At 38.4% G+C, this 24,936-nt stretch overlaps 1 protein-coding gene across 2 annotated transcripts; it reads left to right on the forward strand.

Moving 5' to 3' along the window:
- Positions 1-500: 500 nt before the first annotated feature.
- On the forward strand, positions 501-21,905 carry pla2g4ab (phospholipase A2, group IVAb (cytosolic, calcium-dependent)). Of its 2 annotated transcripts, none has more exons than XM_034147246.1 (19): positions 501-722; positions 2,381-2,491; positions 3,270-3,351; positions 3,564-3,712; positions 3,897-4,010; positions 4,172-4,209; positions 4,768-4,912; positions 6,469-6,605; positions 6,986-7,208; positions 7,494-7,608; positions 8,920-9,057; positions 9,142-9,231; positions 10,232-10,297; positions 11,401-11,531; positions 11,668-11,779; positions 13,572-13,756; positions 13,847-14,036; positions 18,698-18,855; positions 19,719-21,905. In XM_034147246.1, exons 2-19 carry the CDS (start codon positions 2,474-2,476, stop codon positions 19,872-19,874), a joined length of 2,247 nt encoding a protein of 748 aa, XP_034003137.1. In that variant the 5' UTR covers positions 501-722; positions 2,381-2,473; the 3' UTR covers positions 19,875-21,905. The 2 variants fall into 2 exon arrangements, with proteins under 2 accessions (XP_034003137.1, XP_034003138.1); XM_034147247.1 differs by lacking the exon at positions 501-722 and adding an exon at positions 770-1,401.
- The last annotated feature ends 3,031 nt before the right edge of the window (positions 21,906-24,936 follow it).

The raw sequence follows: 24,936 nt of genomic DNA on the forward strand, positions 1-24,936 counted from the left end.
AAATCACACGCGAATATGTTCTCTCTGAAAGATGAGAACATTTAATTCACATTATTAAATGTAACTAGAGGCTGTTTGAAACCAGCATATCCCCTGGTCTCTGATGGCATCAAGGAAGAAACTTGTTTTTTGGAAACAGAAAATCAACAGTAATTATTATATATATATATATAATATATATATATATATATATATAATATATATATATATTATATATAAATAATATTATATGTATCGTTAACAGCGCCTCTTGAAAGCATTTTTTTAATGATTGTGTTATTTGTCTACATGCCATGATAATAAAAATTACCACCAGACAGACCCCAAAAATACATATTTAACTAAAATGCTAAAAGTTTAGCGTCATCCGATTCACACTTTCTTTTTTTTTTATTTTCTTTTTATCAACGTAAATCCATTACGCGCCCTCTTGTGGACACTGCGCATTTGGTGAGCAGTCGATGAGTCAAAAGCTGACTCCCATGAATAGTTTTCATGGAGTCTTCGTCTGAAACTAACATTTGAAACAGAGATTTTTTTTGTTTGTGGATTACGTTGAATTAGTGTTTATTAAAATTGTCCTGAACGTGCAGTCTGCTCCAGCCTCTTAACTGCCGGGTGTGCGTACTGTTCATCTGGTGAGGCACCTCCTCTTTCCCCTATGGAGGAAGGATACTATCGGACAGCATGACACATTTTGAAGGCTTTTCTCCACGATTAAGGTACGTTTCCAATTTCAATTATTTCACAGTGTAAAGGTTTATAACTGTTGGGGGAGCAGGGAGTGTCAGTGCCAGCAACTGCTGCTGGGGGTTTAACCATCGTCTCCGTGAGCAGTTGACTTTACGCAACTCAGGACAAGGAAACTAAAAACTCAGTACTGCCAAAACATACAGAGCATTTATACTGCATTAAATCAATTGGCAAAAGCCTATTTTACTCGCTAAATACGTCAGATTATGGTGAACAGTTCCATGTAGATGCCAACAGTCAAGAATTTTTTATTAGTCTTTATTTTATTTCCTTTTTTTGTTTCTTTTTTTTTTTAGATTGATACGTTTAACTATCATCTCTTTTGTCTTACATTATCTGAGGCAATCCTATTATCTAACTTTGCATGTAGCAACTTCTCCTCTCAGATTTGACCCACCTGGCTAATAAGAAACAGGGAAAACCTGTTTATGGTTGCCTAATAAATCTTGTATGAAGCCTACAATTCTGATAATGAATATACAGTAATGACTTCCTCTGTAATATTTCCTTGGTAAATGCACAGTGATTCCCCTCAGTGTGGGTTTTTTTATTTTGTTTTTTAATCCTCCAACCTTCACATGTATTTCTGCAGGTCTCCTTTGAAAAAGAGATCTATGATCTAAATGGGACCAATCTGGTTAAATAAAGGTTTGAAATGAAATGATTTCTCATGTAGTACAACATGTGCAAAGAAGGAGATGTACTGTATGCCTTTAGAAACCTCTAATGCACTGCAGCTGTTTTGCATCACGGCTGGTTGCTGTTGGTCTCTTTGGGTTTTTGCATCACCATATGAAAATGTAGTCCTGTTATCCAGTGTGATATGTTGGCACACACACAGGACTCAGCAGCCTGCATGCATTCATTGTACGCTGCAGAACAAGGGCAGAGTGAACTGGCACTAGCCAAAGTTGGACCACAGATGCCCACTACGTGACCAATGCTGTGAACACACAGCCTCTCTACGTGCTCTCAGTCGCCTAGTTATGACATGCTTTGTTAAACAGCGGAGAAAAGGCTGACTGACCTTGATATGCTATCACAGCACACACACATTCCCTCACTCTCATACACACACTAACCCTGTATGCAAATGTATTATCAACATACTGTTTATGTGTTCATACCTTTGTGCAAAGAAAGCTTTAATGTTCCTAAAAATATCATCTCACCACCTCTTCTGCAGATGCACCTGACCATGCATTAGATTGTGTAGTAATAATTATTAAAAGTAATTAATGTTATTTACACTCTATCTTTGTTAGATAGTGTGACTGATAAGTCATATCAGTCACATTAACATTTCCTTTTACTTCCATATTTCTCTCTCCCTCTCTCTCTAAACGTGCATATGCTGTACTTACGCTCATACGTACTTTAATGTTAGCTATTGCTCCAGTCATCTTATCATGTGTTTGTGGCACAGCACACTTCCCTCCGCCCTTGTTCGAGATGCTAAAGGCTTCACCCTTCAGCGTTGGCTGTAAGAAGGGGTTTTCCTTCTTTTAAGAAGTTACAGAAAATGCTTTATTGTGTTATGCTGGTGAGAAGAGGGAACACAATGCTTGTAAATGTTTGTTAAAGCTTTACTCCTAAATTTGCACTGATATTGAACTTTTTTTTCCAGTTTCCAAATGCTTCAGTTTCTTGACTGAGATGTTCTCCTGAGTTCCCATCTTGACAAAGGCTTTCCTGAAGATTACTTACCTGACAACACACAATGGCTTCCAATATAATTGTGAGTATTGGCATGCAAACTGAGCCAGGTTGAGACAAAAACAGATTCCAGTTGTTTGAATCTCTGCGCAAATCATTCCTTAGCAGGATTTGGATTATACAGTAGAATGAGCTTAGAATGAGCTTCAATCTTTTTTCTCTGAAGCAAAAACTCAACAGCAAGGCCTTTTCATTATCTCTGCAGCAGGTGCCGAGGGGTATATGGGTTGTGTTTAGCAGCAAATATTAGCATGGGATAATCTGGGAGAGAGCTGCATTCACAGCCATAACAGTTTTATATCTAACATCACTTTTTGTTTCAAAGACTTGTTAATGGTTATTGAAACCACATTTTCTATTAGCATAACTTGGATGTGCAACAGGGGAGGATAAATGGTGTAAGGTAAATCTGAGGATAACAGGAGGGTTAAGGTAACCTTTTCCACTATACGTACAGGACAATGGCAAACAAGGGATTTGTAATTGGGCAAATAAAGTATTATTGTAAAGGCTTGTTACCTACCGGGTACAGTTACAGAGAGCACACCTTTAGAATAGTGTTGCTATAAATACATTTAATACCAGTGTTGCCAAAAAAATGCAACATGTTGCTGTCAAATTACAAGGAGAAATGAAATGTGATGCAAAGTGAACCCTGAACCAGAGAATTTCACGTGGGAAACAGCCAAAAAAATGTGTCACTGACTGACACATGATGAATGTGCATATTGTTTTGCATCATGGTTGGAGTGACTTTCCAACAAGATAATGAGCTGAAATGAATGAATGTTGTATGGCAGGTGGAGCAGCAGTTTTCTCACAAATTCACAGTGACGGTGGTTCGAGCAGAGAGCGTCACAAAGGGAGCACTGGGTGACCTGTGTGAGTCTTAATGCATTTTTTTCACTTATACTTGTCATTCACACATTACAAAATTGTTTTGCAGCAAATGATCCAGAACATGTTGCATGCACATATTATCTTCTGGTGTATGTTTGTGTTATTTACACTGGAATTGTTTTGAAGTGGATAAAAAGGTTCCCTGAAATAATTTGAGATTAACAAATTATATGTATAATACGTGTGTGTTGCAGTGGACACCCCAGATCCATATGTGGAGCTGTTCATCTCAACAGCCCCGGAGAGCAGAAAAAAGACCAAGCATATAGACAACAACATCAACCCAAAATGGAACGAGACCTTTCAGTTCATATTAGACCCAAACCAGAACAACGTCCTGGAGGTAAAACAGTTATTTCTTTTTCTAGGCAGTCTGTACCAGTACAGGATGACATTTTGGGATGTAGTGGATTGATATATAGTATATGTACCTTTTCTAAAAAGACTAAACTGCACTTAAACAAAGCCAGTATATGCAGTATGGAAATGTATTTAACCATTTGTCTGATGATGTTTATCCCAATCAGTTAACATTAATGGATGCCAATTATGTGATGGATGAGACACTTGGGACCGCGACCTATGACATCACCAAGCTCAAAGTAGGCCAGAAAAAGATGGAGTCGTTCCTCATTGGCAAAGTAAGATATTTATTCCCAACAGACTTTTTAAATTCATCATTATGTACTCATGCTGAGATCACATATTTTCTGAAGATATTACATATATGAAGATGGAATTGAAAGCTACTACCAGCTGCTCTTTCACTGAACAATAACCACATATTTTATTGTTTTGACAGGCAACCAAAGTATACTTAGAGATGTTGCTGGAGATCTGGTAGGTATTGCCTAAAATTGTGTATTTTATTTTATAGCAAAACTTGTTTATCAGAGTTTGCTCTGTGATCAACCTAGAGGCCCTTGTGTTAAATGGTAATACTAGTTTTATGAGTGTGTGTGTTAAAATCCATCACTGGATGAAGAATACCAAATAAATCACCCGGAGCAATGCAGAAACTAAAATTAGAACTTCAAGCAGAATGACTCAATAAGAGGAAACGTGTCTAAAATGATATAGCATTAAAATGCATCATAATTCCTGTTGCATCACTGCATAGGGGTTTGTGGGAGGATTTGGAAATACCAAACAGGTTTGAAAGTGTTTATAATTATGAGGAGGTGAGCAGTGAGCGATGCTGAGGAATTTTGTCTGTGAAAGTGTTTCACACCTAGAGAAAGATCTTCACTGGCCTAAAGATCGATGTCAACATCATTAGTAATGTTACGTACACTGAGAGATCATATCCTACTGTCAGCAGAAGATGTAAATATGAGTTATTGTTTGTCTTCCCATTATCAGATTTTATTGAACCTTGTTTTGCCTTTGTTGCTGCAGTACTAAACTGGATCTGCGGTTCAGCCATGCCCTGTGTGACAAGGAGAAGCAGTTCAGACAGACCCGCAGAGAGAGGGTGATGCTGGGCATCAAGAAGCTGCTGGACATGGAGAAGCCTCGATTCCTCCCTAGCTCTCCAGAGGAGGTGGGAACTCAGCCACACAACTTCAAGTTTATAAAACAAAAACATTTGTTTAGTCTTTTCATAAACCTGTGAGTTGACAGCTTAATTTATTAAGAGGCCAAATTCAAGATCCGTTTGCACTTTTACTTCATTTCTTATGATTAAATCACTTTGATAAGTTTAAGCAAACATTTTTGCTTTATTTAACCTGAGTTACTGATACTTTAAAAGTTCCTAAATCTGTGCAAAGTAAGTCACCAGAGAGGTTCTTTCACATTCCTCTACTAATGGAAAATATGTCTTTGCACCTCTCTACAAAAGATACAAACGGACCCTGGGGAAAACTAGTTTAGGTACACGCACATTTAAATAAGCCAATCACTGTCTAATTTGCAAAAGCCGACACATATTGACAGGTTAACAGTCCTCGACACAACTCTGGCAAAGGAAGCAGGAACCTCCAGTTCAGAGACGGCAGCGCATTAGCATAGTGAAAGTAAATCGTATGCTCATTAGCTGCTTCACATAATAAGTTGTCACTGCTAGCTTGCTGTCACAACACTTACTTGAAATCTATGCTGTGACTGTGCTCCTGCCTCTGTGAGTAGATCATTTGAAAAGCCTCACCTCCACCCTAGCATCCACTTGAACATACACTCTGAATCTACATTCACAACAGCGAGGAAAGTTTCTATCAACATGTTTTCATGTGAGGAAGGATCAGACCCTAGATGCCAAATACCTGCTCTATGCCTTTTTTACAGTCCCATTCCACAGGAAGTAGCAGACTGAGTTATAGCTATGTGTGCTTACTTTGGCATCCCTCGTTCTTGTACATATTCACTTCATGATCTATAGGATTAAGCCTATTGAAGAAGACAAAAAGGAAAACATGCAAACCTTTGAGGCCTTTGAGGCCTTTGCTCTAATATAATGAGACTTACTAAATTCAAATGCACTTGTTATTTGTTATGCACTTTTCACAAAGTGTGTGTCAAACCAAAAAGTATACCTTACAAACCCCCAAGTTGTGTGCCCCTGCACTGACTTAGGCTAAGTTTCATTTTCGTGCTGATGTGGATTTGGCTTGACGCCCTTGGGGCTGGCTGTAATCTCCAGCCAGGCCTGCACATGTCCTCAGAATGTGCCGGAAGATCCAGAGGAATGAGATAACCAGCTTCTGCCTTTCACTATGCTACACCATCACTCCACTTCCTATCCAGGACGACCCTTGTATGTCTGTCAGAATAGTAAAAACTGACCGCGAGATAAAAACAGTGCAGACAAGGAAGCAACATTGCAAAATAAAATTATGAAATTGTTGAAAATCTGAAGAGCAAATGTTGCAAAGGCGTGACGCAACTTGCAGCCTCACTGTATAGAGCCACAGGAGGGAAGTTAGTCAACCTGAAAGAATGAGAATGAATACAAGACTCATACTATAAACAGTTAAGTATGTAATTATGTGATTAGGCATGTCTTTGTCTTGTATTATTCACATTATGACTATGTCTATGTGTGTGTGTGTGCGTGTGTGTGTGTGTGTGTGTGTGTGTGTGTGTGTGTGTGTGTTGCAGGTTCCAGTTATAGCCATTGCGGGCTCAGGAGGCGGTTTCCGTGCCATGGTTGGCTTCTCAGGTGTGATGAAAGCCCTGTTTGAGTCTGGGGTCCTGGATTGTGCCACATATGTTGCCGGCCTTTCCGGATCCACATGGTCAGTTTTCATTTCTCGTCATCTCCTTTTATTTAGTTTTATTTCTCTTTTTTATACATTCTCACAACATGAACCCTTTTTTTCTAGAGGCATTTTCTCTCTTGTCATCTTATTCTTTCATATTGCTACTTTTCTTTCTTTTCTTTCTCTCTTTTGATGTTGCTTCCTCCCTTCCCTAGAACTCTCTTTCCTTCCTCCGCTGGTACGAAGCTGTAACTCTGGTTTGCTTTAGTCTCCATCCTCATATTTGTGCAGTGACTTAATGGATTGAACTTCCTTATCAATGCAATACTTCCAGTAAAACATTTTTAATACAAGCACAGGCATATTTATTTTAGCAATCATTTGCTGATTTTTTTTATTTCTCTTGATCACTGTAGGTACATGTCCACTATCTACTCCCACCCAGAGTTTCCAAATAAGGGCCCGAAGGATATAAACCCAGAGCTGATGAATAGAGTCAGCAGTAACCCGCTGAAGCTGTTGCTGCCCCAACACATCACCAACTACATCCAGGCCTTGTGGGCTAAAAAGGCCTTCGGGCAGCCTGTTACCTTCACTGATATCTTCGGTATGCTCATAGGAGAGACGCTCATACCTGCGGTAAGAGACGCATGACAGCTGTTGTTTGTTGATGGAATTTGTGTCGGTATTGCTTGGCAGTATGTCAATCCTTCTCTTCCTTTCAGTTCATGTTTCTTTTCCTCTATATTATTTCGTGCTGACGTCCCATACAGGCCTAACACAAGTTTTTTATTTTCATTTTGTGCTGTTTATTCCCCATTTATATTACTTTCTCTTTTTCTACTTCCATATAACCATGACAACTTTTACTAACTGCCACATTGTATGTGTAAATGACTCAAAAACTGCCATCTCTTCCATTAGAGGATGGACATCAAACTGAGTAGCATCCAGGAGAAAATAAACCAGGCCCAGTGTCCTCTTCCTCTCTTCACATGTCTGCATGTCAAGCCAGATGTTTCTGAGCTCATGTTTGCAGGTAAATACATATCTATCTTTTTGTAAATGTCTGCATGTGCCTTTATGTTAAATTGTATGTTACATGTAAACCGTGTCCCTCAGAATTATTTTGCATATGTAATGAGTAACTTGAGAGATAATCAGATGGCCACACATGCAAAGCAACCATGCGGTACTTATTTCCTTATAATGCTGCTCTGCAAAGAGGATGTGTGATGGCGGGTAGAGTGCAAAAGGCCATAATAGACTCGGGGTTGGTCTTGTGTTAATGCTAAAACTTCCTCTTTGTAAGGGCTATTAACCCAGGCTGCACTGGGCTCCAATAAAACAAGCGTGTGAAAAATAAATACCAAAGCAGAAGCTGACATTTTAAGTGATCTTCAAAGATCATTGAATACACACTTTCTACTGGCTCCAAATGCAAATACTAGTATTACAGTGAGACTCGATAAATATATAGATAACCTTTGCTTGGGCACAGTATTACGTTCCATTGCTTTACATTTAAAACATAACATACATTTGACAACAAGGTAGTTTTGAAAAAACACACCAAGAATTAAAAAGTGTGATGTCCTTTGGAGACACTTTCTGGTGTTTACAGAACAAATTAATTAAAACTTGGAAAACGTGGTAGCTGCGATTCGAATACGAATACAATGACATTAGACAATTGACTTGTTTCTTGCTTGAGGTAATGTCCATTCTCCCATCCCATCTAAATAGTTGTTTTAATGTGTAAGGGTTGCTGTTACAATATCAAAGTTATTAATCTCACGTTTGAAGGAGTACCAAACAATATGTCACATACCAACAAAAGAAAATCCAGAGAAGACAATAATACACTCTAAAGATAATTATTGACAATACGTCACTTAGGGTGTACGTGACTTTAAACATGTCCCAAAATACTGACAACAAAAGAAAACTGGCCATGCTATTTCTGATTGATGAAGTGAAAATGCTGTGCAGTGTCACTTTGATATGCATGAGGGTGAGGCCACACTCAATGCTAATCTAGAATAACAGCCGGGACTTGAATAACCCAAGTGTGACCCCTGTGATATGAATCATATTGTGCATCATGTGTACCAACTAAAGACACTCTTTTATTGACGTATAAAACCAGCCCTATTCCCTATTTCAAATACAAATCCTTTTATTGTGTTTTCAATCCAGTTGTCAGCTATTTGGTGCATGACAGATTGAATTGAAAGTGGCATCTCCTTCGAAACAGGCCCGGAGATTTTCGATATGATTATGGTCATCATATTGCATCACAAAATGTTTCACATTTCTGTTACATTAACACTGAGGTTTCCACCTGCAGACTGGGTGGAGTTCAGCCCGTATGAAATTGGGATGGCAAAGTACGGCACCTTCATGACCCCTGACTTGTTTGGAAGCAAGTTCTTCATGGGAACCGCTATAAAGAGATACGAGGAGAACCCTATTCATTTTCTAATGGGTGAGAAAGGTGTTTTCATCCAAAGCAGTCAGACTAGTTTCCATTATTTAACGTACTACTCACGGTATATATTTTCTTATTCAGGTGTGTGGGGCAGCGCCTTCTCCATCCTGTTCAACAGAGTGCTGGGAGTCAAAAACACAGTTGGAGGAAGCACCATGGAGGAGGAATTAGGTAATCTTTTTGTCTCTTATTGAGGAATACATATAATCCCCAAATAATGCAATAATTTGGAGTGAGATCACCAGATCAGATGCTCAAAAACAGCCACTCATTGGACCCTTTGAAAACATTGTTTTGTCCACTAAAAAAAAATTACTTTCAGTCAGTTGTTACAATAATAAAAAAAACGTAAATAATAGAAAACTTACAATGATTACGTTTTTTATGTTAAGTGTAATATTTTAATAACAAACTATTGCATAGAGGAAAATGTATTGTGTCAAAAATCCTAATAAAATGCATATCATCCTTGCAGTATGCGTGACAATAAATTTGAAAAACGAGGATCCTAAAACACAAGAATCTTAAATATGTGTTTAGTCATGGGTGTCTTGTGTAAGTGGAAAATAAGTGTTCGTTTACAGATAATGCCACTTTCTTTCGTCTGTATTGATCTTTTGATACAATTCCTTCTGTGATACACCCGTCACTGAAACTGACACTCAGTCATGCCTCATTGTTATCTGTATTTTCTCGCCTCATGCCAGAATTATTCTCACGCACTTTGACACCTGTATCCTCAAACATTTAAAGATAGCTGATTTAAAATCATCTCACCTGATTTAAAATGTGTGGCATTACTGTTTGTGTGTGTGTTTGCACGATGTTGCGAAAACAGTGTATCAGCTTTCCTTCCCATATCCTGACAACTCACTTTGTTTTGGTTGAAAGTGTTTGTTTGGGGTGACCTTTTAAATGTCAGACACTCTCTGCATTTGTTGTACTAAAGTGCCAAGACATCTCCACCCAGTCAGGTATTCTTTATCAGGTGTATTGCATTTCTCTGAGGACTTCTTTTGGCAGATAAAAACAATCGACAGTGAATTTGATAATGTCACATAGCTGAACAAAACAATTCTTACTGATACAGTGTCGATATTTGGTATGACTAAGATTAAAAAGCGTGTCTGAAGTAGTAACCTGATAAGTGAAGCTGTCTTGTGTCTTACAGAGCAGATCAAACCCCAGCACATTGTCGGAGAAGACAGTCTGGACAATGACGACGAGCCGCGTAAAGGTGAGCTAAGAAATGCACAATTCATGCCCGGAGCTGACGAACACACAGCAGTTTGATTACATGTGTAAAGGCACATTAGAGGTGTGTGACTTGAAATAGTGTCAGTAAACATTTTGACACATTGTTGGGTTGCGGGGAAAGTTAACGCCTTAACACATTTGTCTGTATTTCCGTGGTATTGTTGACATTTGCATCTGTCAGTGTGACTCAGCTACATGAGAACAGCTACTGTGGTTTCTGTCAGGACATGACAAAGCGCTTATTGAGATTTCACTTGTAACTCTTGGGTTTGTAGACTTTGTATTGTATGTTATAATGTACACACCTTGGCCAATGAACATGTGTTTTTTACTTTTCATGATCCTATTAATAATATTATATATATATATATATATATATATATATATATATATATATATATATATATCATTTTCTTTGCGAGTAAGGGTTTAAGCTGTGAGTGAATTTATAAAAAGAAAAAAACAGGAAGAGAGAAAGACAACGGATGCAGTAAGATTAGTGACGGACAGATATAGACTAAGATTATAATGAATTACCCTTGATGATGGAGTTAATTTTTTATACAAAAGGTGTAAAACAAATCCTTTCTGGTACATTTTACATGTTGTTTTAACTATGAAACACATTCACACTGCACCAGACTGAAACACTAATTTGAATACTAAACTGGATCTTAAATATTATGCCTGCACGCATGTGGAACAATCTACAAAAGTTTTAAAAGTTAGACAGGCAAATTCAGTTCATTCAATTCTAATATTTTATGACTTACATACAGCAGTGTGAATGCATCTGTTTTCGATGTATTGATGTCTCTTGTGCTTCTTTTGTGTATAGTTATTGTATACTTACTTTTTGAATTGGACTATTTAAACATATTTTAGTTACAAATCAATATCCTTATTCATTTGAAAAGGTGATGAACTTAAGTGTAATATTCCTTCACTCATATTTTTCACTAACTCCTGAGGGAAATATCTGGCTCGTCACAAACTTAATCCACTTAGTTCACTAACATTTTTTGAGACCCAGTTAAAAACAGTTTCCCAACATTTGACATTGTATTATATTTCATCGTTCAGCTGGCACAGAGAACCAAGAGGCAGAAGATGAGTACCACCGCACCGCTCAGGCTAGCTGGGCTCATCGAATGTTCACGTCGTTGTTCAGTGAATCGTCCTTATTCAACACAAGAGAGGGCCGGGCTGGGAAGGTAACTGAATATGTGAATTAAAACGCTTCATACAACAAACAGCATGTTCTCCAGCAAACATTGTTGTTTCACTTTTCATTTATTCAAATTCACAACCAGCTGTCTTCCTTTACAACTCCTCTCGTCCTGTTGCCAGGTGCATAACTTCATGCTGGGCCTGAACCTGAACACCAGCACCCCCTTCTCTCCGGGCAACGAGGTCCCCAGCCAAGCCCCCCCACCTGAGGAGGAGGTGGATGCTGTCACAGGTTAGAAGGATGGTCACAAATTCAATATTTTAGACGAGAAATAAAACATAAGAATGATCATTTTGCATAAAGGAGTTTTGATTCACTTTGATTATTGATTATACCAACTGACAATGCTTAGCAACTGTATCTAGCTGCAAACATTTTAACTGAATACATGCAGAATAGTATCTCATGTGTTAATTTGCAGCTAAATGCATGTGAAACTGAACACAGGGCTGGTTAACAAGAATACATTTTCAGTATTGAACAAATTGCACCAAAATCTAAATAATAATTTCATAGATTTTATACTCTATGTTGGTCCTTACACTGCTGCTTCAAAACAGCATGAACTGATTGTCTTGTACATTTCCAAATGATTTGTTACATCAGAAAACATTTTCCTAAGAGTTTACATTCACAATTCCTAGTTTAAGTATTTTTTAGTAGAGCATATACAGTAAGATCATTTTACAATTCATGTTGTGTTTTCAACTCATTCAAGTTAATTCTAACATTCTTGCCACCTACAAATCACTTCTCAGCGTTTGGTTCTTCTTTCTTTTATCCTCTCTTGCTATTTGTCGTTTTAAAAAACCCAAGACGCTGATGGTAATTCTCAGGGGAACTACATGTATAGAGTTTGGTGGTAATTCTTTGTGAGTTCATCACTACAAGCAACTTCTTTCAAAATACATGCAGTAATGTTTACACATTGCCGTTATAGAAATATTGATTAGTAATGAGTTTTTTCTTTCTGAAACACTTAAGTAAGGCAGCTTGCCTACTGGTATTAAAGGGCCCATGTCATGCTTTTCCGGTTATTACCCGTCCCCTTGTGTGTTATGAAGGTTTTTATGCATGTAAACGGTGTGCAGAGTCACAAACCCTCAAAGTACACCCTGTAGCGAGTAAAACTCTAACACAGAAAATACCTCCCCAAAACGCCTCGTTGGAGATACGTCATTGTCCATTTGATTCTTCCATTTCGTTCCGGGTACGGCATGATATCAAGCCGTACCCGGAAATGGACCAATCCGTGGAGCCGTTACGTTACGTCCGCGGAGCCGTTACGTTAAGCCCCCGCTGATTGGTCCAAATTGACCAATCCACTGACTTCCTCACACACACATCTGTGTGCAGGGAGCAGGCAGCTCAGCTGATTTCTCCTCCCTGGCTGCAGGCTGATAACAGACAGTTGGGATCGCGGCGAAATTCTCTCTGCAGACCCATTCTCACAGCGTTTATCAACCTTTTTCTTACTCAATATCAAGCCACACTTATTGTTTTTACTTCGGCTGTGACTTTGTGTGTGCTCAGGATGAGTTTGGCTGTGTTTGGCTGTGTATCGCTAACAAGGATACAACACCTCCACGGAGCTCAGCGCGATTCACAACGTCCCGACCAATCAGAGCACACTGTGCTCACAGGGAGGGTGGGGGCTGGAGCTATTGGAGCTACAACGAGCCGTTAAAGGCAGAGAGTGAGATTCAGTGAATACACGTAGTTTACAGAGATGCTGTATGAGAAACCAATGTGAGTTTGGAAAATTGCACAATATAAATCTATTCTAGTATACCTCAACAATGGAATTATGATCAGTGGAAATGGCCATGACATGGGCCATTTAAAGCACAGGTGTGGTCTGATTCTTTTTCAAACGAAACCTAGCCCTGCTTCCTTTGAACTTCATGTTCTGCAGTTGAGTCACTAGGTCAGGCATGCAGAAAATGGTTTGGCAGTAGACTACAAAGGTATTTCCCTTTCTTGTCCAATTCATCTTTTGTTTGATTCAATGTGATTTTCTCAGACCCAGATGAGTTTGATCGTATTTACGAGCCTCTGGATGTGAAGAGCAAGAAGATCCATATAGTGGATAGCGGCCTCACCTACAACCTCCCCTACCCTCTCATCCTGCGGCCGGAGCGCGGCGTCAACCTCATCATCTCCTTTGACTTTTCTGCACGACCCAGCGACTCCAGCCCCCCATTCAAGGTCAGAGTCTATTTGTTACAGTCGCAAATTGCTTAAAAGTATCTGTACAATGCATGAACATTGTTTATATTTTCTAAATGTATGCCACAGGAGATCCTTTTGGCAGAAAAGTGGGCTCGGATGAACAAGCTTCCATTCCCCAAGATCGACCCCAAAGTCTTTGACCGCGAGGGCCTGAAGGAATGCTACGTCTTCAAACCAAAAAAAGGAGAAAAGAACTGCCCGACTGTCATCCACTTTGTCTTGGTCAACATCAACTTCAGGACATTTAAGGCACCTGGTGAGTAAGTGCAGATGTGGAGGTTTTTCTCATCATGTGTGAGGAGGAAAATATGCCCAGTCTGTATTATATTAATAATGCTGCTCAAGCGTCATGGAACATGAGGCATCCCTTCCTCGAACTTGAATTCAACCATAATCGTTTCGAGGCAGGCATTTTTTTATGATCAGCCAACAGTTGGGCCCCTCAACTCCCCAATGAAAGAAACTCTGCTCAGGGTCTTTGTGGTTTCGTGGTGGAAATGGTGTGTCTGTCTTTAAGCATACCTGCAATATACTGTGTGTGTGTGTGTGTGTGTGTGTGTGTGTGTGTGTGTGTGTGTGTGTGTGTGTGTGTGTGTGTGTGTGTGTGTGTGTGTGTGTGTGTGTGTGTGTGTGTGTGTGTGTGTGTGGTGTGTGTGTGTGTGTGTGTGTGTGTGTGTGTGTGTGTGTGTTGTGTGTGTGTGTGTGTGTGTGTGTGTGTGTGTGTGTGTGTGTGTGTGTGTGTGTGTGTGTGTGTGTGTGTGTGTGTGTGTGTGTGTGTGTGTGTGTGTGTGTGTGTGTGTGTGTGTGTGTGTGTGTGTGTGTGTGTGTGTGTGTGTGTGTGTGTGTGTGTGTGTGTGTGTGTGTGTGTGTGTGTGTGTGTGTGTGTGTGTGTGTGTGTGTGTGTGTGTGTGTGTGTGTGTGTGTGTGTGTGTGTGTGTGTGTGTGTGTGTGTGTGTGTGTGTGTGTGTGCACACCACGCCTTAGATGTGGACCACAGTGTGTTCAGTGTTTTATGAGCTGCTAGAGTGAATTATGGTTCTCTTAAGGAGCCAGGTGCTGGTAGGGAATCTCTCGTTCCAGTGGGAGAGCTCCTTGTGTAAACATTCTATATATCATGGGCCATACAGAGACACACTATCCCATCGTCTCCTCTCCTGCCTCTTTACATTCAGTAGGTCATCATCAGCCCACATGCTTCCGCAGTCTGTTTATGGAAGTTACATAAGCTTTTTGCACTCAAACCCCAGAGAAATGTGAGGGAGTTGTACCATAAATGGACTTCCTGTCTGTAGAAGTTATACAGGCCGTTATGAAGTCATTTCTCCGATGTATGCATTTTCCAAACCATGACTCCTGGATCATGGTCTTTCATCTTTACTCCTGTAATAATAAAAGCAAAATCTGAATCAATTATACATTTTTCCTAAAAGTGATTGATCTATCAGGTGTTAAAGGTCCCATGACATGGCCATTTCTACTGATCATAATTCCATTGTTGAGGTCTACTAGAATAGATTTACATTGTTCAATGTTCCAAAATCACATTGGTTTTCTCATACAGCATCTCGGTATAGTATGTCCCTGCTGAAAAAAACAGCTTAGACCAGCTTAGTTGACCAGCCTGACCAGCCAGTAGATATTAGGCTGGAATGGTTGGCTGGTTTAGAGGGGTTTTGGACACTTTAGCTGGCCAGGATGGCTGGTTTAGCTGGTTTAGCTGACCAGCTAAACCAGCTAAACCAGCCATCCTGACCAGCTAAGAAAAACAGCATAGACCAGCATAGTATTCTGGTCTATGCTGGGCTGGTCACCAGCATCCATCTATCACCAGCTTATGTTTAATTATAGTATTAAATATACCATGCTGGAAGCTTACCAGGATTCCAGGTGACCAGCATACATTGTTTAAATACTGGTATGATTATTTAAACCAGAGAACATAAATATATTACAAAGATTCATTGTGTCATGTATTCTGGTATCTACCAAAATAAAGACATTGTATAGTGTTCATAACAGTATTTTAATTGAATAAATAGCAATAAATAGCTAGTTAATATAATAAAATACACAGTAACAATACAATAATTATACAAACAACAACCAACCTGCAAATCAACCTATACATCAAAATAAATACATTATCTAAAACAGGTGCATTTGATTTAAAATAAAAGTAATAAATATAATTCAATATTTAAATGGTAACAAAAACAGTAACACTATGTATGATAAGAAAAAGGCAACAAAGAAAGAGTTTTTTGTTTTTCCTTGTTCATGTCCATAATGTTTCCTGTAGCATCCAGCCTTTCCCAATCTGGCCTGCATTTCTGTCTGTTGAAGCCACTTCTTGAAGCAAACTGAGAAAATAAATGTACAGATATAAGTACACTGTAAAAAGAAAACTTGACATTTACGTTAACATTTGGGCTGCTGTGGTTGCCAGAACTTGACCGTTAAAGTATGGTAAAATACATTACAAATTACAGTTGGTTGGCATAGACGTTACAGTCAACAATTGCTTATGGTGAATTACAATGGCAAAAACAAATAGAGCTAGTGTACACGGTGCAGCTGTATTATCTGGGAAATGGAAGAATCGGATCAGGATTCGGTATTGGCAGACAATCAATATAAATTAATCGGATCATTATTAGCATCAGCATTTGATCACCTTTGTTGACTTGCAGCCTAAATACAAAGATAACTCCACTCCTCTCCTAGCACTCTTACCTCAAATTAGAAAATGCATTTCCTGCTGAAAATGCGTGTGAATGCTGTAAACTGTGTACATTATTAGTTGAGTGGTCTCTGTAGCTGCTTTTAGCTACAAAAACCAAGTAAGTGTGTTGCGGAAAAATGCAAAAAAGTTAAATGATTTGAATCAAAATTGTTACAGCTCAAATGCATTGCAATGACTTTGTTGAACACTTGAAAGTGAAATGTAAACTGGAAGAGTAGGAAAAATAGTGAAGAGGCTTAATATTTAAAAGTAAAATGTATAGCCTCAATGTGCTGAAATAGCTGAATAATGTAATAGTTGAATGGTTTCTGTAGCTGAAAGTAGGCTGAAGGAGTTAGATATTAAATGTAAGTAGTAGTGAATGAATGTGTATTAAGAAGAGAAAAGAAAGTAAAAACAATTTGAAAAGCAGCAGAATATTTTAACTGCAAACTTTTGAACTAAAACCATACGTGACCAATAATGTATAAAATATGTGGAACGTGTTGAAGTCAGTCTGAAGTCTCCATCAGACAGAAAATAATAGGCTGAGACAGTCTGTTTAACTCCATGGTGATGTGCAGTGATCAGTGAGAGGAGAGCCTTTCCATTGTTCTGAGTGAGAAATACACCTCTTACATTTCTAACTATAGTTTAAATATGGTAGCTGCTGTCGGTAAAATGTCAACGCGTGAAGCATGTCAAGGACCCTGCTTTTGTGTACTTTCGGGTCAATAATGTGGCTTTTTGGCAGATTTACTAAAGGTGTGCTGCTGGTGCTCTGAGGAAAGATCAGGCTGAATTTACAATGGGCCTTAATGGAACCATGTTGAACGTTTTTGTCACTTCATGCCCTCAAGAGGCATTTTGTTTAATTTTTCAACGTAGGAGAGGTTTTCTTACGTTTTTCATGAAAAATTATGTCCAAGGAGTGTAGGGTTTGGGAATTATGGCAGGTTTAAAAAAATAATTGAAGGCGAATTTCAAGCTCTCCTCCACTCTAGCTGTGCATCACGCACTCTAACACTTAACGAGCTGCGCAATACACACTAATGTTAAAATCTGAAGAAGGCCTCTTTACCAAGCTCCAAGCTAAGTTAAATATCTCAAAAAGTGTAAAAGATATAAAAAATCTGAATACGATTTCAATAGCTGAATTTCTTGTGATCATTTTAAAGTTGGAATGAAGTCTCTAGCTGAAAGTATGTGGAAGGAGTAGCATTTGGCGCATGGTGTAGGTAAAAGAGGATTTGAAGGTCCCTCCCATTGAGTTACATGTTAAAAAAAAGAGTTTAAAAAGCTGAATATTTCAAAAAGTATAAAATATTTTGAAAAAGTTGAAAGTTTCCCATCATGTGCTAAAAAGGCTGAATATTTTGATATTTGAATGGTTTCTGTAGCTGAAAGTATGCTGAAGTTATTGAGAGCCAAACTATTTGGTGAAACATACTGTAAACATACTTACCACTATTTAGGAAAGGCTCTGATCAGAAGGGTTGACTAGTCACTAGTAGGACAGCAAAGAGGTGGAGGAGGTCTCTGAATTTGAATTTGTGTGCGGAGCTCCGCAGCGTTACGTCAGTATGCCCTGAAGAAAAAAATGGAAAAAGAGAAATCTCCAACGAGGCGTTCTGGGGCAGCATAGACAGGTATTTTCTGTGTTAGAGTTTTACTCGCTACAGGGTGTGCTTTGAGGGTTTGTGACTTTGCAGACCGTTTACATGCAGAAAAAGCTACATAACACACAAGGGGACGGGTAATAACCGGAAAAGCATGTCATGGGACCTTTAATATAGCAAGCTATTTTAAACATAGGTGTTCATAAATAAAGATACATCACTACAGATATCTTACAAATGTTTTCTCATACTGATGAAAGAAGGACCTTTTTTTTAATTTAATTTTTTTAATACAAGTAAAATAAATATTGTTCTGTAGATATTGTCTTCATCAACAAAACATGTAAAATGTAAAGCATGTTACTCACTCAAAATGTGAGAATATTATAAATATATTATATAGCTGACAAAACAAGCAAAAATAGTTTTTCTTAGCCTCATCAATCAATAAAATCAAAATGAATTTCATTTATTTGTTTGAAAATCAAAAATGAAATTAAAAGCTCAACATTTCAAGCATCAGTCAGATTTATATGGATTTATTGTCTTATTTTCTAACTCTTTAATTTCTTACAGGTGTACCCAGAGAGACTGAAAAGGAGAAGGACTTGGCTGACTTTGACATCTTTGACGACCCAGAGTCACCATTCTCCACTTTTAACTTCCAGTACTCCAACGAGGCCTTCACCCGACTCCACGACCTCATGGAGTTCAACACTCTAAACAACCTGGAGGTCAGTTGTGTAGTTATGGTTACACTACAGGATGTTTAGATGGAGGGATGCATATTTGGCATACTTAAAGTTTCCAACCACAAACAACCGGAAACAATAGTGGTGCCTGCAGTTTGTAAGACTCGATGTCATCAGAGGGTTAAAAACGGATTCAAAGCTTTGATCCATCTGCTGAGTAATTCTCATGAATTCCTACTGTAATTCTTGGTTAATCCACCTTCATTCAGTAGGGAATGTTAACATACAGTACTTGCGTTGTCACTGCACAAATATCAGTTTGTTAAGCAACACCAAACATCCCATTAAAGACCGGATAGTACAAGTTTTCTCTAGTTCACAGTAGGTGTGTTACCCTGAGCGGTCAGACTGACTTTCACTCACCTTATCTGACTCACTTCCATGCTGAGTAACGTTTCAAATGTGATGCAATGTATTTTGGGATTACAATGGAAAGACAGCCTATTGAAGACAGATTTATACTGTCAATAAAGATACACCGACTCAGCAGATTTGAGCACAAAACCCAATTTTATACTTGAATGAAAAATGTGCCCAGTACCACCAACGTTTGGTAATTTATGCAACAATATTTGGATGTGATCCACAGCACACGACTGTGCAAACATGTGCATACTGATCTGAGCATATTTAAAGCAGTGTCAAGTGTCAGATGGTAATGTTGGTCAGAACAGAGTATCTCAAAATCATTGAATAATAATGTGAACCAAAAAAACTCTTCTCACAAAAAACTATATTTTGTAGAACCACCTGAATTAGATAGTACTGTATAGCCAAATGTATTTGAGCTAACATTGGTATGGGTCTGGCATTTCAGATGTAATCCCTGTATTTGTCCCCTGTAGGTGATCAAGGAAGCCATCAAGGACTGCATCGTGTCCAGGAAGGAGGATCCCTCGTGCACCACCCTTCCCTTCTCCCTCAGTGCAATCCCCAAAAAGAAGTTTCTCAAAAGAGCTTCTCTGGCAGAACCCTTTGACTTCCTGGGGAATAAAAACTAGTAATCTGATCCAAGACTTCAGATACAGCAGACTTTTTTTTATTGTAGATTCAGTCTTAAAGTAAAGCATTTTCTTTTTGGAAAAGTCTATCAAGTTGATCTCTTTTTGCATATTTTCAATCCTCCATTTTTCATAAAGAACCTTAAAGTTTATACAAGCCCTATGATTGCATTCATATACAACACAATGAGAATATTTTTCTAGCTATGTTCGCCTGTTGGAGTTTATTGATCAGAGACAGCTGATCTCCGTTTCTACCTGCTGGTTATAAAAAATACTTGACACTGAGAAACTATGCTATATCTTACAGTAGTTTTTCATTTGGGAAACAAATCTCAGTTATATATTTTCATTTACTTCATGTGAATGTTGTACTCCAGTTGCAACAAGCCCATTCCATGTGGACACCTTTTGTTCTTGCTTCCGAGAGCAAATCATATTTTCCATCATTCCTTTTACTTTTTATGCAGTGAGCTGTGTCTAAATTATGCTTGGAGCTGTGTGAATGCACTGTGCGAAGCCTCACCTGTTACTGTTTTTCAGCTGTAACTGTTTTTCAGCTGAACTCTTTCCATATTGACTACCAAACATGCAAGTCATTAGGGTTTTTTTTTTGTTCACCCAGCAGCTCGTCTTAACATGTAATCCTTTTTGAAAACATAGAAGAGTAGCTGGTAACCATTGGTTTTGTTTAATGGCAACTCCTAAGCACGCTAAATGCACCCCCTCTGGATACATCAAACATCTCAATGATGCTTACCCGCCTACTGGGAGTGTCTCATATTAAAGCCACCATTTTGGAAAAAACAAACTTGAAGCCATAGAAACGGCCACGCTTCTTCTCTCCCTCACCCTTTCTCTATATCTCTAGGTGTGGTTATTTTCCTGATCATGTTGTTTCAGCTATAGTTTTTTTCACGGACCATTTCCAATCAACCCATCCGGTGCAGGACTCTCTGAATGCTGAATAAGTGGAGCTTATGTGAGGGTGGGTGGGGGTGGAAAAGGTGGCTCTCCGCGGCCCTCAGTGGAATTTAACACACTACACCTACACCTGCAGCAGTGGAGGTCTGGAATCTGACACACTACACCTATACCTGCAGGGGCCCAAAGGCTGCACACAGAGCAGTGGAATTGTACACCTAGCACTTTCTAACACAATATGCTCATGTTTCAGCCCTGCTGGTTTGGAGGATACTGAGAAAACAATAAGAAAGTGTTTTACATTCTGTCTGCAGCGATTCATGACCCCTGAAACATGTGTTGGTTTTTTGAGCAGAGAGTTTGTGTCCATTTCTGCAAGTTCATGTTTCTGCAGTGAAGTCATTATACTTGGGGAATTGTTTTTTTGTTTATTTGAAACTACTCTATTTGTCCGTTACATATAGAGGGCCAAAGACATGACAACAAGGGCTGGCTTTTGTTAAGCTATTGAAACTGATTCTGAACCTAAAGGCTGGCGTGCGTTTTAGAGCGCATACATACAAACATGGCTGAAGTAAAAAGAAAATAAGAAGAACAAAGGGAGAAGGCCTAGCTAGGAAGGCTAGTTCTCTCCCCTTGTTTTCAGCCTGAAGGCTAAGCTAAGCTAAGCTAACCATATGTTAGTTCTGGCCTTAAATGTAAAACACAGATATAAAAGTGCTACTGATCATGCTATCTATGTACATTCGCAAAAAAAAGAAGCACATTCCCCAAATGTTGAAAGTGTTTAGACTCAAAGCAACAAAACAAGCATTTTATCTGTTCAAAACTCCGTGAGCTATGTTTCACTATTATTTGTAGAATCATTTTAGAAAGCATACACAAACTGTAACCCTTTAATTTTTCTAATATATTTTTGTCATATTACATTTTTATGTTCTTTGGACAATGTTTACAAAATGTGCAAGATGCTAAATGGTCAACTTGACAAGATGCGTAGACAATTACTCCTGTGATCTTTAACTGTTAAAACTGGCAAAGCAAAACATACATAATGTTTATGTGTATTGTAAAAAAAGGACAATAATAAAAGACAATTGCATCTTGTGTGTAATGTTTTCTCTCAAAATATCTGATATCCTTCCTTCATCCGTGAGACCATACCTGAAAAAACACAGCAGATAATAAAAAAGTGAAAGGTTGCATTTCTGGCATGCCATGTTTTGGATTATTTCAAACCGTCAGATTATATCTGACAAAATGGGCGGCAGGCTTGATCTTTATGGATAGATAGTGTTTGGTTTAGACAGATCTTTTAAACACATCAAATGTAGGCTTTGCTTTTGACCGTAATAAAGGCTGATGGTCCAGTGTTTGTCTTTCTGTCTGACTAACACATCCAGACCCTCAGTGATGCTATCTCTAAAATACACAAATGAAAACCTGAAAAAAATAGGAATTTAACAAATGAAAAAAACGTGTGTATAAAATGCACTAAAACCTGGACTAGTGCAACCAACACTAACAGCGCATAACAAAGATGGATAATTATAGGTAGACGTACTGCGTGAATTCTCTATATTGTTTTCAATTAGGTTACTTTCATTCTTCTTTATTTTTTTAAACGCAGTTAGTGGACACCTGATTTATTAAAAGCAAATTCATTTATTAAACTAAAAACAGAATTTGTACACCATACTATTATAAAAAAACCTAACCTACAATTTAAGATAATATATTTGATACGAAATATCTTGGTTTCTTCTTTTCTGAGGCTACAGTATATTGTTTATATATACAAAATAACACATATAAAGACATAAGACATATAAAAAGACATACAAAATAACATTGCATAGTATTAAGCAATGTTATTTTTTATATGTCTTTTTTCTTATTCCACAAGCAATGTAAAGTAATCAGGTTACTTTAGTTTTATATTGTCATTCTCAGATTGAGTTTCTGATTACATTTTCTTTACATAAAACTAGTAATTGTAATTGGTGACTTTAAAAATGTATTCTGTTACAATTGCTATTTACCTGTAAAAAAAAAAGTATAGAACCAGCCCATTGACCAATGTCCACTGTAGTGGACAATTTGTTTACATGCATCTCCTTTTACTTTTTTGAGCTACTCTATTAATCTCTGATGCACTGTACAGAGGACATCCTGGGCTTTCCAGTGATATGTCATTAGTTAAAATGGCAAGCTGGGAAGTTCCTCTTTCTTTTCATCCAAAATGGCCGTCATACCAACAAAAACATTTCATAGTAGGAGGAGGGGTATGTCAAATATTGTTGATACATTTGTATTTTTACAATGAAAACCATTATCATCTTGGACTTAATGACTCAACATTGTTGCATGAGATGGAACTGAAGCAGACATTTTCTGTACCAGATAGTTAAGGGAGATTCAGATTTGGAGCTCTCAGATGATGAGAGAGATAAGGATTTCACACCTGGGATAGAAGAGGGTGAAGAAGTAGGGGGAAAAGAGGCAGGAGGCTCAGATGAGCGCACAGATACAGACATAGAGACAGATAGGGACGAGCAGGAAAGACATGCTCATTGCTGCAGCATTCACCAAAAACCAAACTAGTGTTTTAGTGATAAAATATACAGCAATGTTCAAATCAATTACTTATTTATTGTTTAAATAATGGTGAATACATTCTTGTATTAAGATCACTCTATAAGCCTAATATGTTACGTACTTTATCTGTTAATTTTGGCTGTCCTTTCACAATAATATGGTCTTGACGTCCTCTACAGCGGACATACTGTAACATTTAAAGTTAAATTACATTTTAAAAAGTCTAAATTGCAAAATGTTTTATTAACCCTAAAAAATTGTCAAATTCAACGCAAAAGAATTTGAGAAAAAATAAATACAAAAATTATGGATTTTACTTAACTGTATTATGTAATACAACAGAACAATGTTTTTTGGTTTACTGCAGCTTTTCATATGTTCAGTCAGGAGTCTAATAATGACTGATAATGGTGTTTAATAAATCTTACATCCAAAAACATGTCAATCACCGTAATGATAATCTCAACATGTTTAAAACTTTAACTCAATGTTACAAAAGGACACACCGCAACCACTTCCAGAGAGGAAGGGAGCCACACACAGTCATAGCCTGAAGACCTGATCCGAAGCAACACCCACTAGTTCATTAAATTCCCCAATTAAATCATCATCCGAGAACGATATGTCCCCCACGAGAATATTCTCATTAAGTGCTTAGGATAATTTGCTAAGGTGTAAACCTTAGTCCTTCTGTGGCATGGAAGCACCGCGCCCAGCGCCTGCACATTTGATGATGAATGGCCTTCTTCAGGTTTCATCTGTTCATCTCCGCCTGTCTGTCTCAGTGTTTGCTGTTCAACAGGAGAGGAAGCGGGCTCCATATAGAAATTTTCCAGGGCCTATTAATTTTCACATTCACGTGAAGGTCATGTATGTGCCTGTACCCTCGCCTTTTGATGTGTTGAGTCATTCACATAGCACAGACGGGTTGGGGCACACAAAGCCTGCAATGAGGACTCATGACCTATGCACGCAAGGTTGTGTGAGTGTGTGTTGTGAGTGTGTGTTTGATTATTTTTGAGAGAGAGTGAGGGGGTGGAAGAAAGAGAGAGAAAGAAAATAAATGTGTATGCATGTTTTCATTTAAGTGTGTGTTTGATGGGGTGGGGGTGGTCATAATATCCTGCTATTCAGGTTGTGTTATCAGCTTTACTATTTGAGCAATACTTTCCCACCTCCCTGAAACCAGTTGTGTTCCTTCAGATCTGTGAGTTTGTGTGTGTGTGTGTGTGTGTGTGTGTGTGTGTGTGTGTGTGTGTGTGTGTGTGTGTGTGTGTGTGTGTGTGTGTGTGTGTGTGTGTGTTGGATGGAAAAGGAAGTCAGCCCTGGGAAATACATTAACTTATGTTATCCTTTTCTCCTCCTGAGGGCCAGCTGTCTAGACAGAGCAGATAAGGAAATTAAACATTCCACTTCCGACAAAATAAAAGCATTAATATGTGTCAGAATTTCTTGACTTCCCAGAAAATTCCTGTGTGTGATGAACTAGTTTCTATTGTTCAGGTTCCACACACATATTGTCAGCCTGTTAACCATAGCA

Source organism: Trematomus bernacchii, unplaced genomic scaffold, assembly GCF_902827165.1.
Source record: "Trematomus bernacchii unplaced genomic scaffold, fTreBer1.1, whole genome shotgun sequence".
Lineage (NCBI taxonomy): Eukaryota > Metazoa > Chordata > Actinopteri > Perciformes > Nototheniidae > Trematomus > Trematomus bernacchii.